This window comes from Diachasmimorpha longicaudata, chromosome 11 (genome assembly GCF_034640455.1).
Source record: "Diachasmimorpha longicaudata isolate KC_UGA_2023 chromosome 11, iyDiaLong2, whole genome shotgun sequence".
NCBI lineage: Eukaryota > Metazoa > Arthropoda > Insecta > Hymenoptera > Braconidae > Diachasmimorpha > Diachasmimorpha longicaudata.
This window is the reverse complement of record NC_087235.1, coordinates 2,951,446-2,964,623: the sequence shown is the minus strand read 5'-3', so window position 1 is coordinate 2,964,623 and position 13,178 is coordinate 2,951,446. Positions and strand designations below refer to the sequence as shown.

The 13,178-nt window shown below is 38.0% G+C and overlaps 1 protein-coding gene across 5 annotated transcripts; it reads right to left on the bottom strand.

Annotated features, from left to right (window-relative positions):
- Positions 1 to 1,499: 1,499 nt before the first annotated feature.
- On the bottom strand, positions 1,500 to 13,169 carry LOC135167581 (melatonin receptor type 1A-like). Of its 5 annotated transcripts, none has more exons than XM_064130907.1 (6): positions 13,070 to 13,169; positions 9,679 to 9,719; positions 8,496 to 8,731; positions 3,533 to 3,898; positions 2,615 to 2,831; positions 1,500 to 2,160 (listed from the first exon to the last, which is right to left on the bottom strand). In XM_064130907.1, the coding sequence occupies exons 3-6, from the start codon at positions 8,497 to 8,499 to the stop codon at positions 1,500 to 1,502; spliced, it is 1,248 nt and encodes a 415-aa protein (XP_063986977.1). In that variant the 5' UTR covers positions 8,500 to 8,731; positions 9,679 to 9,719; positions 13,070 to 13,169. The 5 variants fall into 5 exon arrangements, with proteins under 5 accessions (XP_063986977.1, XP_063986976.1, XP_063986979.1 ...); XM_064130906.1 differs by lacking the exon at positions 13,070 to 13,169 and adding an exon at positions 10,560 to 12,083; XM_064130909.1 differs by lacking the exon at positions 13,070 to 13,169 and having other exon boundaries at positions 6,837 to 8,731; positions 9,679 to 12,083.
- Between the last annotated feature and the right edge of the window lie 9 nt (positions 13,170 to 13,178).

The window sequence follows — 13,178 nt, the reverse complement described above, 5'->3', positions numbered from 1 at the left end:
AATTTTCTTAAGTATTATTGACACATAAAATTTGTATAAAACAATGTTACAGACATTTCTATATTTTTCCTCTGAATAATTTAGTTGAATTTCATTTTTATTATTCACACATAATTCTCGTTAAATGATTAAAGACGGTTAATTTATTTTATTGTGAATTGGTGGTCCTCGGAGTTGCGAAATATTCGTATTCTATTTTTTCTCAATATTTTGAAGCTTATCATCTGCTATGCAAGCAGTTCCTGTTATCAATAACTCACACGGATACTTTCAACACAGTAATTATTAATATAATAATTCATGGTATGACATGCACATGTAGCTGAGATACATGTTAATATCAATAAATGTAATCGGAATATAATTAAAAGTGCATTGAATGTCACGTTAAAGCTCCACTGACTAAGTTTATGTGTAATTAGATATTTGATCATTTTTTTGATAATATCGGAGTCAGTATGAGAGGTCCTTTCATACTAAAAAATGCGTGAATAGAGAAAAACGGTGTAGAACTGTTTTCAAATTTTCATTTTTTTTTTTTCATTTTCTGGTCCCATACCGGAATCGGCAAAAAATCATTTCAGTACGAATTCGTCGAAATAAAACTAAGTAGGTAGAGAAAAACTAATCAGTCTCATGAAATGTTAATCGGCAGGATTAAACAATCAAATTTATTCTCACAAATTTCTCGGGAATGTCATTCAACGGACTGTACTCGTAGCTGATATGGCTAAAATAATTGATTAAGCACACAATTACACCTTCGAATTCAGCGAGAAATCCATTGTGCATCGAGTATTCATACAACATACACAAACAAATAATTCTGATGTACTCAAACAGCGAGTTAATCCACAAGTAGTTAAATGTACATAACGATCACAGTTTGACAGAAGGCATGTAAAATACATGTTCCATATTTTGTATTAGAAAAACTCAAATCTATCTACCTCGAGACCCCACAAGCGTATGTATTTAGATTATAAATAAAATAAGGCTTCAAAACAATAGCCAAATGACTTTGGTACCCTCTGATATCAGCAATTATACGAAACCTAATTAAAATTTCTTCTTGACAGCTTAAAGTCATTACCTTGCCGATATAAATTGTGCATAATGACCTCTACAAACTGTGCAATCGCAAACAAATACCTCTTTTATTTTTATAAATTTTTAAAATTGTTTCCCGAAAAAAGTTGTCAAATCTTTCTATTAAATTATTTCCCACATGACCTGAACATAATTACCTTCACACGATCTATTCCCCTTCAATTATCTTCCTGATACTTCCATCTAAATACATACACTTGTCGGTATTAAATCATTCGACAAACAAATAAGGAATGTAAAACCATTGAGTTTGCATATGTACATATTAAACGTACATATGCTTATTTACAGAAAGTGGACGGAGCTAGGATATTCGTTGGTCTGCAGTGCATGAAAAAAACCCAATAAAATTCCAAATAACTGAACGAGGGATTAAAACCAATGAAAAATTAGAGTTCATAGACATCTTTGCCATAGGGTCTGGTGACATTGGGTCTGCATGCTGCAGGACTTGCGTAGGAATGAATAATATGAACTCTGAGTCTGACATCTCCCGAGGATCTGGTACCATCGCCTCTCTGTCTTCTGGAAAAGCTCACAGTTGTTTTGCAACAGCAGTAGTGAAATAATTTGACATAAGCATTTCTAAAATGTCGATCGAGTACACAATACAGGAGACTGTTAACGCAAGATTTTGACAGCGCAAACCAGGCTAAATTATAAAATATTCCGGAGTTGACGCGTCGGAAATTACTGATGCATGCTGTACTACCAAATGGTAACCAGAACACAGCGAAAAGGGCGAAACTGCACATATTTGTCTTGGTGAGGTCGTAGTCCCAGGAGAAGGCAGCTGGGGGCTTGAAGGAACTCCTTATGGCACGTCGTACACGTAGGATCAATCGCAGGTAAAGGACTATCGTTATCAGAGCTGGTAACAGCACTAGAATACACGCACCTATTACTTGTTCCATGGCGACTCCATTGAAACGACGACCGCAGAAGTCTGGACCTAGTTTCAGGGAAGATTGAATCCCCACTGCTACGCCTGCTATCACCCACACGGAGAACGTTATTCCGGTTATTCTACTTGGTGTGAGGATTGCATACCTTGGGAGAAAAACAAAGGAGTCATTAATTTATTAAATTAATTTTAAGGATCACCTGCGTCTACAATAAGTTCATAAGATCAACCTCTCGGTTACTGCATGGAGTGATGTAAAAATGATTTTCTGTTACAGAAAAATTAAGAGAAAAAATCGAATCGATTGTTCACCATCACTGGAACAATTTTTGATAGGATGTGGAGTAAATTTTATAATTTCAATGCTAATCTCCTTCAGGTTTGGTGAATTATCCTTTCATAATGGAGTGAAATTGACGACTATATTTAATGTGAACAAGTACTGGAAATGAAAAATACTCCACAATTACTTGTCTTTCTTGATAATTTTCCTTTGAATAGTTAATCAACGCTCGAGTCAGTATCTTTTCTCAGTAAAGAGAAATAATGTGTTATGTTTGTTGTGCCCTGATGTGTGCTATCTTTAGAAAAAGCTGGTACCTTTCAGCAGGGAGACAGAGTCGAGCATAATTTTCCGCGGCAATTGTCGCCAGAGTCAATGATGTCACCAGGAAACAGAGTGCCTCCAGCGTCCACTCAAATCGACAGATGCTTATTGATTCCTCGTGACCAGCTAGAATCACTATTGCCGATGCTGGAATCACTAAACCAGTTATCAGAAGATCTGCCAAGGCAACGTTAACTAGAAATGCATTTCCTGAAAAAGAGATTCAATGTTTATTATTTGCCGAGTGCAAATGGAATTATTGTCAGAGTCCGATGATTTGTTTATTGATTTTTAAAGTAATTCACGAGGACTGGGGAACTAGAACGAGGTAATTTCAGTTAACGATGAGCAAAAATGCCACCATCTGATTGTGGTAGGGAACTATTATGGGGAGCTTTTTATATAGCACAGGGAGGTTTACAAACAGGGCACCATAAAGATGTGACGATTCCTCGGAGTGTCGGAAATCTTTGTCAAGAATAGATCCTCGTAGAGATGGGAAAAATTTAAATTGAGACTGCTTATCTTCAAAATTTGTTGGACTTTTGTTTCTTTGTAAGAATCCGATGGGACGGAGGGTTGAAAGTGGTGTCATTCAGAGTCCGGGAAAATTGGATCCGTAATTGAACAAGGAATTCAGTGATTCAGAAATTCTAGCGATAACAACGGAATTCATTCATTCAATTTTACGATAAGAAGATAAACCTTTTGTCAAAAATACGTCTTTAATTATATTGAGGAATTCAGAGTTCAAAAATTGAAAAGAAGCGATTTAAAAGGAATAAAAAAACTCATTTGAAAAATGTGTACTCATTGGAGTCTTCTAGTTTAGTACAGAAATTAGTTTTATAGAGTTAATGGAGATTTAATTATGTATTATGGTGTGTTGCAAGTGTAATCCAATTAAGCACCTCGTTTTTTCAAGTGATCCTCCACCATCACCGCCGATATCATGAATACGTTGCCGACACTTCCGATAACAGCCAACGAAGCAAGCAGCAAGAGCTTAGCAACTCTGGACCAATCGGCGGACAGTGTGACAGGTGAAACGTCGGAATCATCACTCAATCCAACTGATTCACTTCTGTACATGGCAATTTCCATCTCCATGCCAATCATACCGCCGAGTGTACTGGTTATACCGAGTCCCTCTCGATCACTGGTGGCGGTCATCGATGCGGCAACCGCCGCAGCCGCCGCTGCATCGCCCAGAGTTGTCGATGGAGTTGATGTTGATGGAAGTGTTGTCGTTAAACTCGTTATATTGATCATCCTGTCTACGTTCGAGAGGGAAAATCGTTAAAAAATCAGGAACAAATGGAAATAAAATCTGTGACAATACGAACCATCTCGTTGCTGTTAACAATTTTATGTTCAATTTTTCGTGACGGTTTTCGAAAAATTTGATTCTGTGATAATTGCAATGAAGTTCCTGAACATCCTGAACTTGAAAATTCAGTATTTTATGGAAAAATCGAATGGAGTTACGAATTTATGGTACATTTCTCTCGGAAAATTAACAACAGATGTGAAAATTTTGGGAAAAATGAGGAAATTTCTGATTGATTGCAAATTTATTTGCAATCTTTATTGCAAATTTAATGTAATTTGACAGCAAATATTTATATTAAATTATAAATTTTACTAAACTCAGGGTTTCGTGCTGTAAAAAATTCTGGTATTTTTTAATCTTCAGCAAAACCTGTAATTTCATGAGCTTTTAATCCGTGAATGGAACCGAGTGCAAAAGTACTTAAAATTAAGATTCATTTATTTATGAAATTAAATTATTTTTTCTAATACCGTATTCCCCCACTCAACATTAATATTCTAAATCAATTCAATGAATATTGTGATATTCTGAATAGTAATATCAGAATTAATATCCAGATATTAATTCTTCCTCTCCCCATTTCATTATTTACCATCGAAATATTGTTCGTAACAAGTAAATACCAGACTGAAGGCCTTCGCATAGCCAGTTGCAATCGTCTTCTTACAAATAAACAATAAAAATAAAATAGAAATAAAAATTGCATCAACACGACCGACCCGGGAGAAGAGAGCGTGTGAAATTACGAGGAAAATAGATACACCCGGTGATAAAACGGGGAGAGTACTTGTTGCATCGCCAATACCCTCTATATCACTGCATATAAGTACATGCCTATGTATCGTGTCATCGTGCAGACTGTTGGAGCGAGACAACTAGTGTCTGATGTCTATCGACCCGACCCCGTACAACGAACTCTCAACAGATATACGTCGCGATCCCTTCCAAGCTTCCCCTCTCAATTTACCTTTCCTTTATTCAATTAATGATTTAATAGCATCATTAATCAAGGGGTCAATCGTGCCGCGAGAGGCATGAATTCCCTGCCAAATCGACCCACGCAATTCCGTGATATTTACTGATATGAGCTGGGGCTGCTCACGAAACCCAAATGAGACTTTCCTTTGCGCTAAAAAAGGAAGAATTTTTTTTTACTTTTTCCATCGCGACCTGGGGGAGAGGCTGTGTCAGCATGAACTTTTAGAATCGCGTTTTTTCCTGCAATTATTATGTAATTATTATTGTGGAGAATAATAATCGCAAGAAAAAATAATTAGGAGAAAATTACTAAATAATTACCGAAAATTACTAGAGACACAGGACTTGGAAAACAATAAAAATATAAAATATGAGAGAGATTTTTTTTATTGATTGTCATTATAAAAATCTATATACGATATGTGGATGTATATAACATGAGATATGTATCAATTTTATTTTTAATATTTTTTATTTTACTTTACTTTTATTTTATTTGAATCGCCCGTTAAAAATTGCGATATTCTCACTTCAGATGGAGAGAAAAATTCCTTAAAAATTATGTACCTGTTCCGTAATCTGGCAAACAAAAGAATATTCGGTAAAAATTACGGAACAGTTAGTCACTTTTTCAGTGAACTTTCAGGAAAAGTCCAAAACGTTCCAGAAAAAATATGGAACGTTCAGTAAAAAAATGCGTAACTGCTCCCTCATTTTGACTGAATAGTGTTTCAGTAGCAGATTACGGAATAGACAGGTAATTTTTCAAGAACTTTACTCTCCATTCAAGTTTCCTGATACGACAATTCATCTCATTTTACCTCATCGCTACTGTACTGAGTAAAACTGTTCCAAAAATTTTTGTAATTTTTTAAAATCAGATAATGTCGTCAAAGTGGTATCGCTCTGGTGTCGTGAGCGTCTGCAATATCATCCCTGGAAAATTGTTCATCGTAAAAATGTCATCACAGAAGGAATGGAAATTCAATTAAGCGTTTAATCAATCCAGACCTGGAGTTGATCACATTTATCCCTCGATTTAATGTTGAAGTGAGATGGTAGTCTGGGTGGAATAGGTGAGAATACCATGGCGATGGACTCAGTGGGGAATGTGAAGAGGTGGTGTCATGATAGTGGATGGTGCGAGGACACCGGAGAGGGTGTCATTGTGGGATAGGTCACCCGCTGGGGAAAACTCCTGCTCATTATCGTAAGTGCGTTGCGCGTTATGCTGGGTATATAGGTACTGAAGTCACGAGTACACCCCATCTATTAACCCATCCCCTTGATCAACCCAGGGAAATTCAAATAATTGGATGGCTGAACTCAACCCCATTATTTTCTCATGCATCTCGAGGCATTTTCCATCTGAAGTAAACGAACCCAGGGCCGTTCACTCGTCGCCAATAACATTTAAATTATTTCGAAAACTTCATAAGTCAACTCAGAGTTAAATGTCGACGTATCAATTATTTTTGTCAATAGAACATGTGGCCGACGACAAAGAAGAATGATTTACGAGAAAATGAGAGGTAAACATTTTCGTTATATGAAATAATGGTGTCAGCTGTCACATCTGGATCAATATAACAATTCTAGCACATCATCAATAATCAAATATCATTGTATTGATTATTTTCATCAGTAAAAAATGTCAATTATAAAAAGAGGAACTCATTCATAAAAAATAAAAAAACTCAACAAGTAAATATTTAAAATAATTCCCCAAATTGATTTTTCCTTCCTCATGTGCTGTTCCCCAAATCTAAATTGAAAGACGAAGAGTGATCTAACATAAATGTGATTACAACGCTGTCCTTGTCATCGATCATCACATTTGAATTATTATGTCTTCCATGGCCCTATAAAAAATGAAATATCATTGCATCGATTATTTTCCTCACCAACAAATGCCCCAGACAAGACGATAATCGCCTTCGTATCAACTGTTGCTGTGACCGCCTGTTAAGTATCAATCCAAGTAATTGAATGCTCCCCACCATTGACATAACTGATGACGAGGGGCAAATCATTTAATAAAAAAATCGAAAAATCCCAAACGATGATTTCTTCATCGATTCCCCCAATTTATTTTCCTTTCTTCATATCGTGCTCGCCGGAAAAGGGGTGAGACACACCAGGGACTTAAGGTAGAGCCGTGTCGTCCGGCCAGGGTGGTAGGGTGGTATAAACGCGGGTGGCGGGCACTGGAACGAGAAGCTGTATCGATTGAACGCTTTACCGGGACTATCGCCTTCTGCCAATCCACAACTCCCTTCAGCCCAACCCTTCGCCTACTCCACTCCCCTGCCCTCTTCACTATTTACATTCACTTTGACATGCCCTTTAACAAGTGAAGATGCCGTCTTCATACCGTATGCAATCATCTCTATAAACAATATCAACATCTTGTCATTATTCCAGTCTTAATGATTTTTTTTTCTTCATAAATTCTCGAGCGTTAACTGCACGACGGGAAAACTCGAGATTCTATTAATAAGATTTTTCGATTTCGACGTAGAACTCAGAAGGCTCAGAAGGTGTTTACGATGTACAGAGAAATTCGATGTATGTGTAGTGAAATTACTGAACCACAATCGCGTCTAGTACTACGACGTGCGCGTGGGTTTAATTTTTTTACACTGTAAATTCATCGATCAATTAATTGAGAAAATTAGAGGTAATTAAGAAACACGTTTTGCCATGTATCGTATTTTTTTTAATCGCTAAAACCGATTAGCATTTTGTTATCATGATTTTGCGCATTTGATGGGGTGACAGGGGGTTGGGGGTCGAGGGGGAAATTTAATGACTTACTTGACTCTTTATTACAGGAGTTGAAACACTTGCACCAAGTTTATTGTTTATTTATTCAGGTCTTCCACGCACCAATATCTATGTCACGGACTGTTAAGCTGTCAATGCAGTTGTGGAATTGCATCTTCTCATTGGGAATTTTATTCTTTTCTCGGTGTCACTCACTCGGTTATGGAATTAATGGACTTTTTAACGATTTTTCTTTTGCTGAAGGGAAACGTCCGACTATTCCGATTTCGCGGCGAATTTTTATTGGATTTTCATTCTTCAAGTGAGTGCTTCAGATGATTTAGATTTTTAAGGTAAATTTTTTAATCGTTGGGCCAATGACTGATTAGGGGTTTTACTTTTCAATGAGTTTTCGGATCATTCCGAAGAATAATAATCGGGAATGGACGTGGATTAGTGGTAATTTATGATTTTTGAAATTTAATCGGTTAACGGTTTGATTTATTACTCGTTTCAATCGAGATTTTCAAGTCTCGTGATAATATTTGTCTCGATAAATAAACGACATTCTGGGACGGCACGCACCGGTATACTGCATGAATACTGGAAGGATGGTGGACTTTCGTAATCTAACATCTCTGTGTTGGTGCTGCGAAGCTTAACACCCACCAATACGAAAATTTTCCAAGCGCAAGCGCACAATTTTCCCCGTGAAATATTTCCAACCCCATGTCACTCCATTAACATTATTCATATTATTTCAGTATACAATATTTAATGCATTTATTCTTACGTACGCATACATGTCGAATTGTATCCTTTGAATTAAACGAAGATTACAGAGTGTAATAGATCGACTACATAGTGTTTTCAATCATTTGGCAACTTAAATAATCCATGTTATCATCATAACTTTATTCTTGAGTTTTGGTTCAGTTTTTCTTTCCTCTTGTTCCATGAAACTGAATACGACAGTTTGATGAAACTTTTCACCCTCCAATTGATTTCACGTTATGCTTCACGTTGGATGATACTGAAAGTATAATTTTTCGATTTATCAAATGTTTCGATTTCAGGAGGGGAAGTAGGGTAGAAGTACAAAAATAACATTTGGCTTTTTTTTCTATGTTTATGGAGGAAGGGATGTATCGAACGAACGAAAAAAATTATTATCAGCTCTGTCAGCACTACGAGAGCTTACAGTATGCAAAAATACAACCCCAGGAGTTATATCGAAATTATATGCAAAATCTATAACGTGTGTCTAAGATTTTCTTCGGAAAATAATGTTTAACACCTGCGAAATGTAAATGGAAACTTAAATCTCGAATTTTTTTTTATATCACATATTTTTGCCACTGCTACAAGGGATATCTTCCTTGAGATGCGTCTGGAGATATTCTTTCATTAATAGGAATTTTGTTCACGTCCAGAAAGTATATCCCAGGTGATAATATCTAAATGATATTTGTAGGGGTAGTGGTAAACTCAGGTGAGTCAACTTATCTTCAGCCTTGTTTTCTGATAAATATCTAAGAAAAATTACGGATATCCTTATTAATACGAGTGTCGAATTCTCCATAAATGATAATGAAGGTTCGTTCTGGTAATTCAAAAGGAAATACACTCAGAAACAATCTGTTTGAATAAAATAAAATTAATTATGGCCAGAGTTAAATACTACTGAGAGCTGGATCCATGAACATTCAGTTATTTAAAAGTTCCATGTAATCTCAATGTTCAGTGATTGTGCGTCAGCTCTTAAAATAGATTCACTAATGAACCTTCATGACTATTTAAAGAAAAGTTCATTGATTTAGTGGCGCGAAAATTCTACTACAAAAGCGATAGTCCATTGAGAAAGGTTCGCTGAATATATTTAGTCACTCTCGGAATTTCCTCGACATTAGAAAAATAAGTCAAATGTGCATGTCTCCCTACTTGCTTCAATTAGTCATTTACTTCAGTTGATTATCTTACCAACGTGTTCTTTGACTTCTGGAGTGAATTCCCAATTGTATCTGTAATTATTCAAAAAAACAATTAAACTCCATTTTTAGTTATTCGGTCTATTTTCGCTTCTGTCTTCATTGAGGAGTGTATCTTCATCGCAGCCCTCAGTTCGTGAATTAATAATGCAAAATAATTGTCCTTTATCAATTCTAAAAGCAACGAAACGTAAAAATAGTTGAAAGGCACCCCAAATACTGGAAATATTTTAGATGTCAACAAGGTCAACTGAGTTTCCCGATTAAGACTTCCTCAGTCGAATCGTTGAGAGAATTTGGAAAATTTCCCAATAATCTTATCAACCTTGAAGTTTTTAATGACATTCCGAGCTATTTTTAGCCCATCAAAAAGCGTAAAATATATTAGAGTAAAAAAAATAGGGGTGGAAAAGAGCTGAATATTCGTTAAACTTTCGATCCATTTACTCTAAATCCATCCAACCACCGCTCGATCGACAAAATACCTCTCCCTGATCACATGCTCATTCTTCCATCCAATTCCCGAATTAACTTGAAAGGATTATCCTGAATTTTCAATTCCACATAATTGAAAACAAATATTTTTGAGGTTCCATCTTCAGTGACGATTATATCTTCATTGTTGCCCCCAATTCATGAATTAATAACTGACAAGAATTTTCCTAAATGAATTATTAATCCAAAAGACTTCCTGTATAATCACCAAGAACACGCGAAAGTCTCGTCTACGATTCTCTCTCCCCCCTTCCCTCCTCTGCCGTCAATCATCCCCACGAAATAAGTAAGGAGTGTCTATCGATCAAGTCCCATCGAACCCAAACACAAAAAGCTGACTAAAAAAACGATCTACCCCTCTCGAAATAATCCTCATACCTTCAACCCACACCATCTTCCTGCTGTCTCCAATCTTCGGTGGTGAAAGTCTGTTCATCTCGATTCCAGATTCATCAAAACTACTGCTAACGGAAGATATTGGTTTACTAAATCGTTCAGAGCTAACATAATTAATCTGCCTTGAAACAGAAGGAAGACACAATTGGCTGCGAGTGGCAGAGCTCGACGTGGTAGAAGATACACTGGACAATGTAGAATCTATAAAATCAGGAATGATTCCTTGGCAAAAAAGTGTATCCCTTCCATCCTGTCGACTCCCAGATCCACCAAAATTGTACTGTACATCTTTGGCAACATGAAAAGGCTTCTCCATGACCTCCAACATGCTCTCAAGACTTATCTTCCCTGCCTCAACTCCTGAATCCCCCTTCAGCGAGCCCACGAGAGGACACTCCTTCCTACAATTGCCCCCACGAGAACGAGGAGGTTTAATAGTCTCTCCAAACAGTCCAGCATCTCCAAGATCATCCACATTAGAAAGATAATAATCAATCAAATAACTCCTATCCATCGTATTCCTCTTGATGGTGGACGGAGACACTCTCTCCAATCCCTTCTGAGCATTCAGATCGTCGCCAGAAAGACTCTCCATCATCGAAATATTCTCATACTCATCAACACAGTAGTTACTCGTTACCGAGTACTCCCCCTCATCAATCCCCGCACTGTCAATCTTCATTGAATCTCCAGGATCTCTGAAATCCGTGTCAATGTCGAAATTAAGCTCGCGATGATCCTCATTCTTGAATAAATCGACATCATAGCAGAAAATCCCTTGTCCCGGGCTGATGTCATCAGTTAGTGACACAGTAGTTGACACTGGACACACATCAGTTGGATAACTCAAACACTTATCTATTTTTTCATCGCTTATCCCCGGGGCCTCCGGGTCTTCTTCTACCTCCAAGACCTTTTCCACCAGCTTCTGAGCTCCATTCCGGCGATTTCCTGTACTGTGGGCATCAACAGTCTCCACTTTACTCGACTGTTTCTTACTTCTCTCACGTGCAAGAAGCTTCTTCAACCAGGTGAGGCCCTTCCGCTCTTCTCGTTTCTTTCTTCTGTCTTGGGGAGTGTCATCATCACTTAAGGTCAAATCGATATGTGTGTTTTTGTCAAGGCCTCGTCGACGCCTGGTAACGATAGACCTGCGAAACAATTTAGGCTTGAGTATTCCTGCTTTGAAGCAGGAAATCTCATGCTATGGGATCTCGATCACATCGTTATCAGAACTTCTCTCGAAATTTTTATTGCTGATATCATCTTCATAGGTGAGTAAGTCTGCACAAGCTTTCTTCACGTCAAACGAGTGCTGCTGGAGGTACCAGAGGGTAGAGTTGGTGGATGGAGGAGCTGGAGGTAAAAACTGAAGATATTCACTGTAGGATGATGTCTTCGGGTGGTTGGGACCCAGCAGAGTCACTGCCAATTCGTTTATTCTGGACTCTTCCTCGATTTTTCCCTTTACAAGACCCTTCCACAGCATCAGGATCAGTAATTGTTATGCATACGACCTCTCCGTTAGCGGTGAATCATTCTCCAATTTGTTGGAGAAGAGTTTCTTGAAAATTGGCTCGCAAATGCTCGAATACTCGTTCATCAGTTTAGATTGCATGAGGACTCTGTTTATGTGCTCTGGAGAATGACTCAGATACACGTGGAGAACATTGACGAGTCTTGCACAAGTGTTTTCGGGATTTGATGTCAACTCCATATCCATGTAGAGGGAGAGCAGTTTGGAGATTTTGTCGAAGTAGGGACGATAGTCGTGCATGTGGTCTTTTATGTCCAGCCAGTAGAAATAGAAAAATGTCAGCATTCGAGTCATGTGGGAGCTGAGGGTGGATGCCTGGTGGGGTAGGGTGTAGCAGCGGTTCACCTCTTTGGAGATGTTGTTTAGGTACAGGGACAAGATGTCCTCGAGGAAAGGATAGCTCTTGCTGCCTATTGATGAGCACAGGGTCTTCTCGAAGCTCGGGTACCAGGTCAGTGTTTTTTCCATCTTGAGTGAGACTAGTCGCAAGTGGAGGATTGCTAGGGGTTCTGGGAGTTTGTTTGGGGGATAGCTGCTTCGGAATTAATGTACTCACCGATCGAGGCAGAGGGTGAAGGGAATTATCGATCTTGGGGAGAATTATTGGGAATGATCTTCAAAGACAATCGGATTTTTTTCTTCTTGTTTCGAGACGGAATTCAGGAATTTGGGAATCAAAAAGTTAGACACTGACACGTGCAGACGACACATACACAACCGAGTAATGAGGGCGCAGGCAGATTTCGATTTTAGAATGCTCAGAAAGTCCACTAGATGTCACAACAAATAGCCTTCCAAAAATCCGGGCGATTAGACGATTATTATTAATTTATGTTTTGACGATATTTTTGCAGAGAAATTGATGTGGTCATGTGATAGGGATTTATTAGTTAATTTATATGGTTTTTTTTTTGAGAGAAAGGGACACCGGGGTGCCCCAGTGACCCCGGATTACCTCCGGGTGATGAATAAAATCGCTGGTGCTACGGAGGATTTTACTGCGCTGGCTCTGGAATACATTGGTACTGCGGCCCGTTTCACGTATGTGACATGGCGTCCGGGTA

Excerpts from the sequence above, each read along its gene's own strand:
- LOC135167581 (XM_064130907.1), bottom strand. Across the intron at positions 2,832-3,532 it reads GGATCACTTGAAAAAACGAG|GAAATGCATTTCTAGTTAAC; the intron begins GTGCTTAATTGG and ends TCTCTTTTTCAG. Across the intron at positions 2,161-2,614 it reads CTCTGTCTCCCTGCTGAAAG|GTATGCAATCCTCACACCAA; the intron begins GTACCAGCTTTT and ends TTTTCTCCCAAG.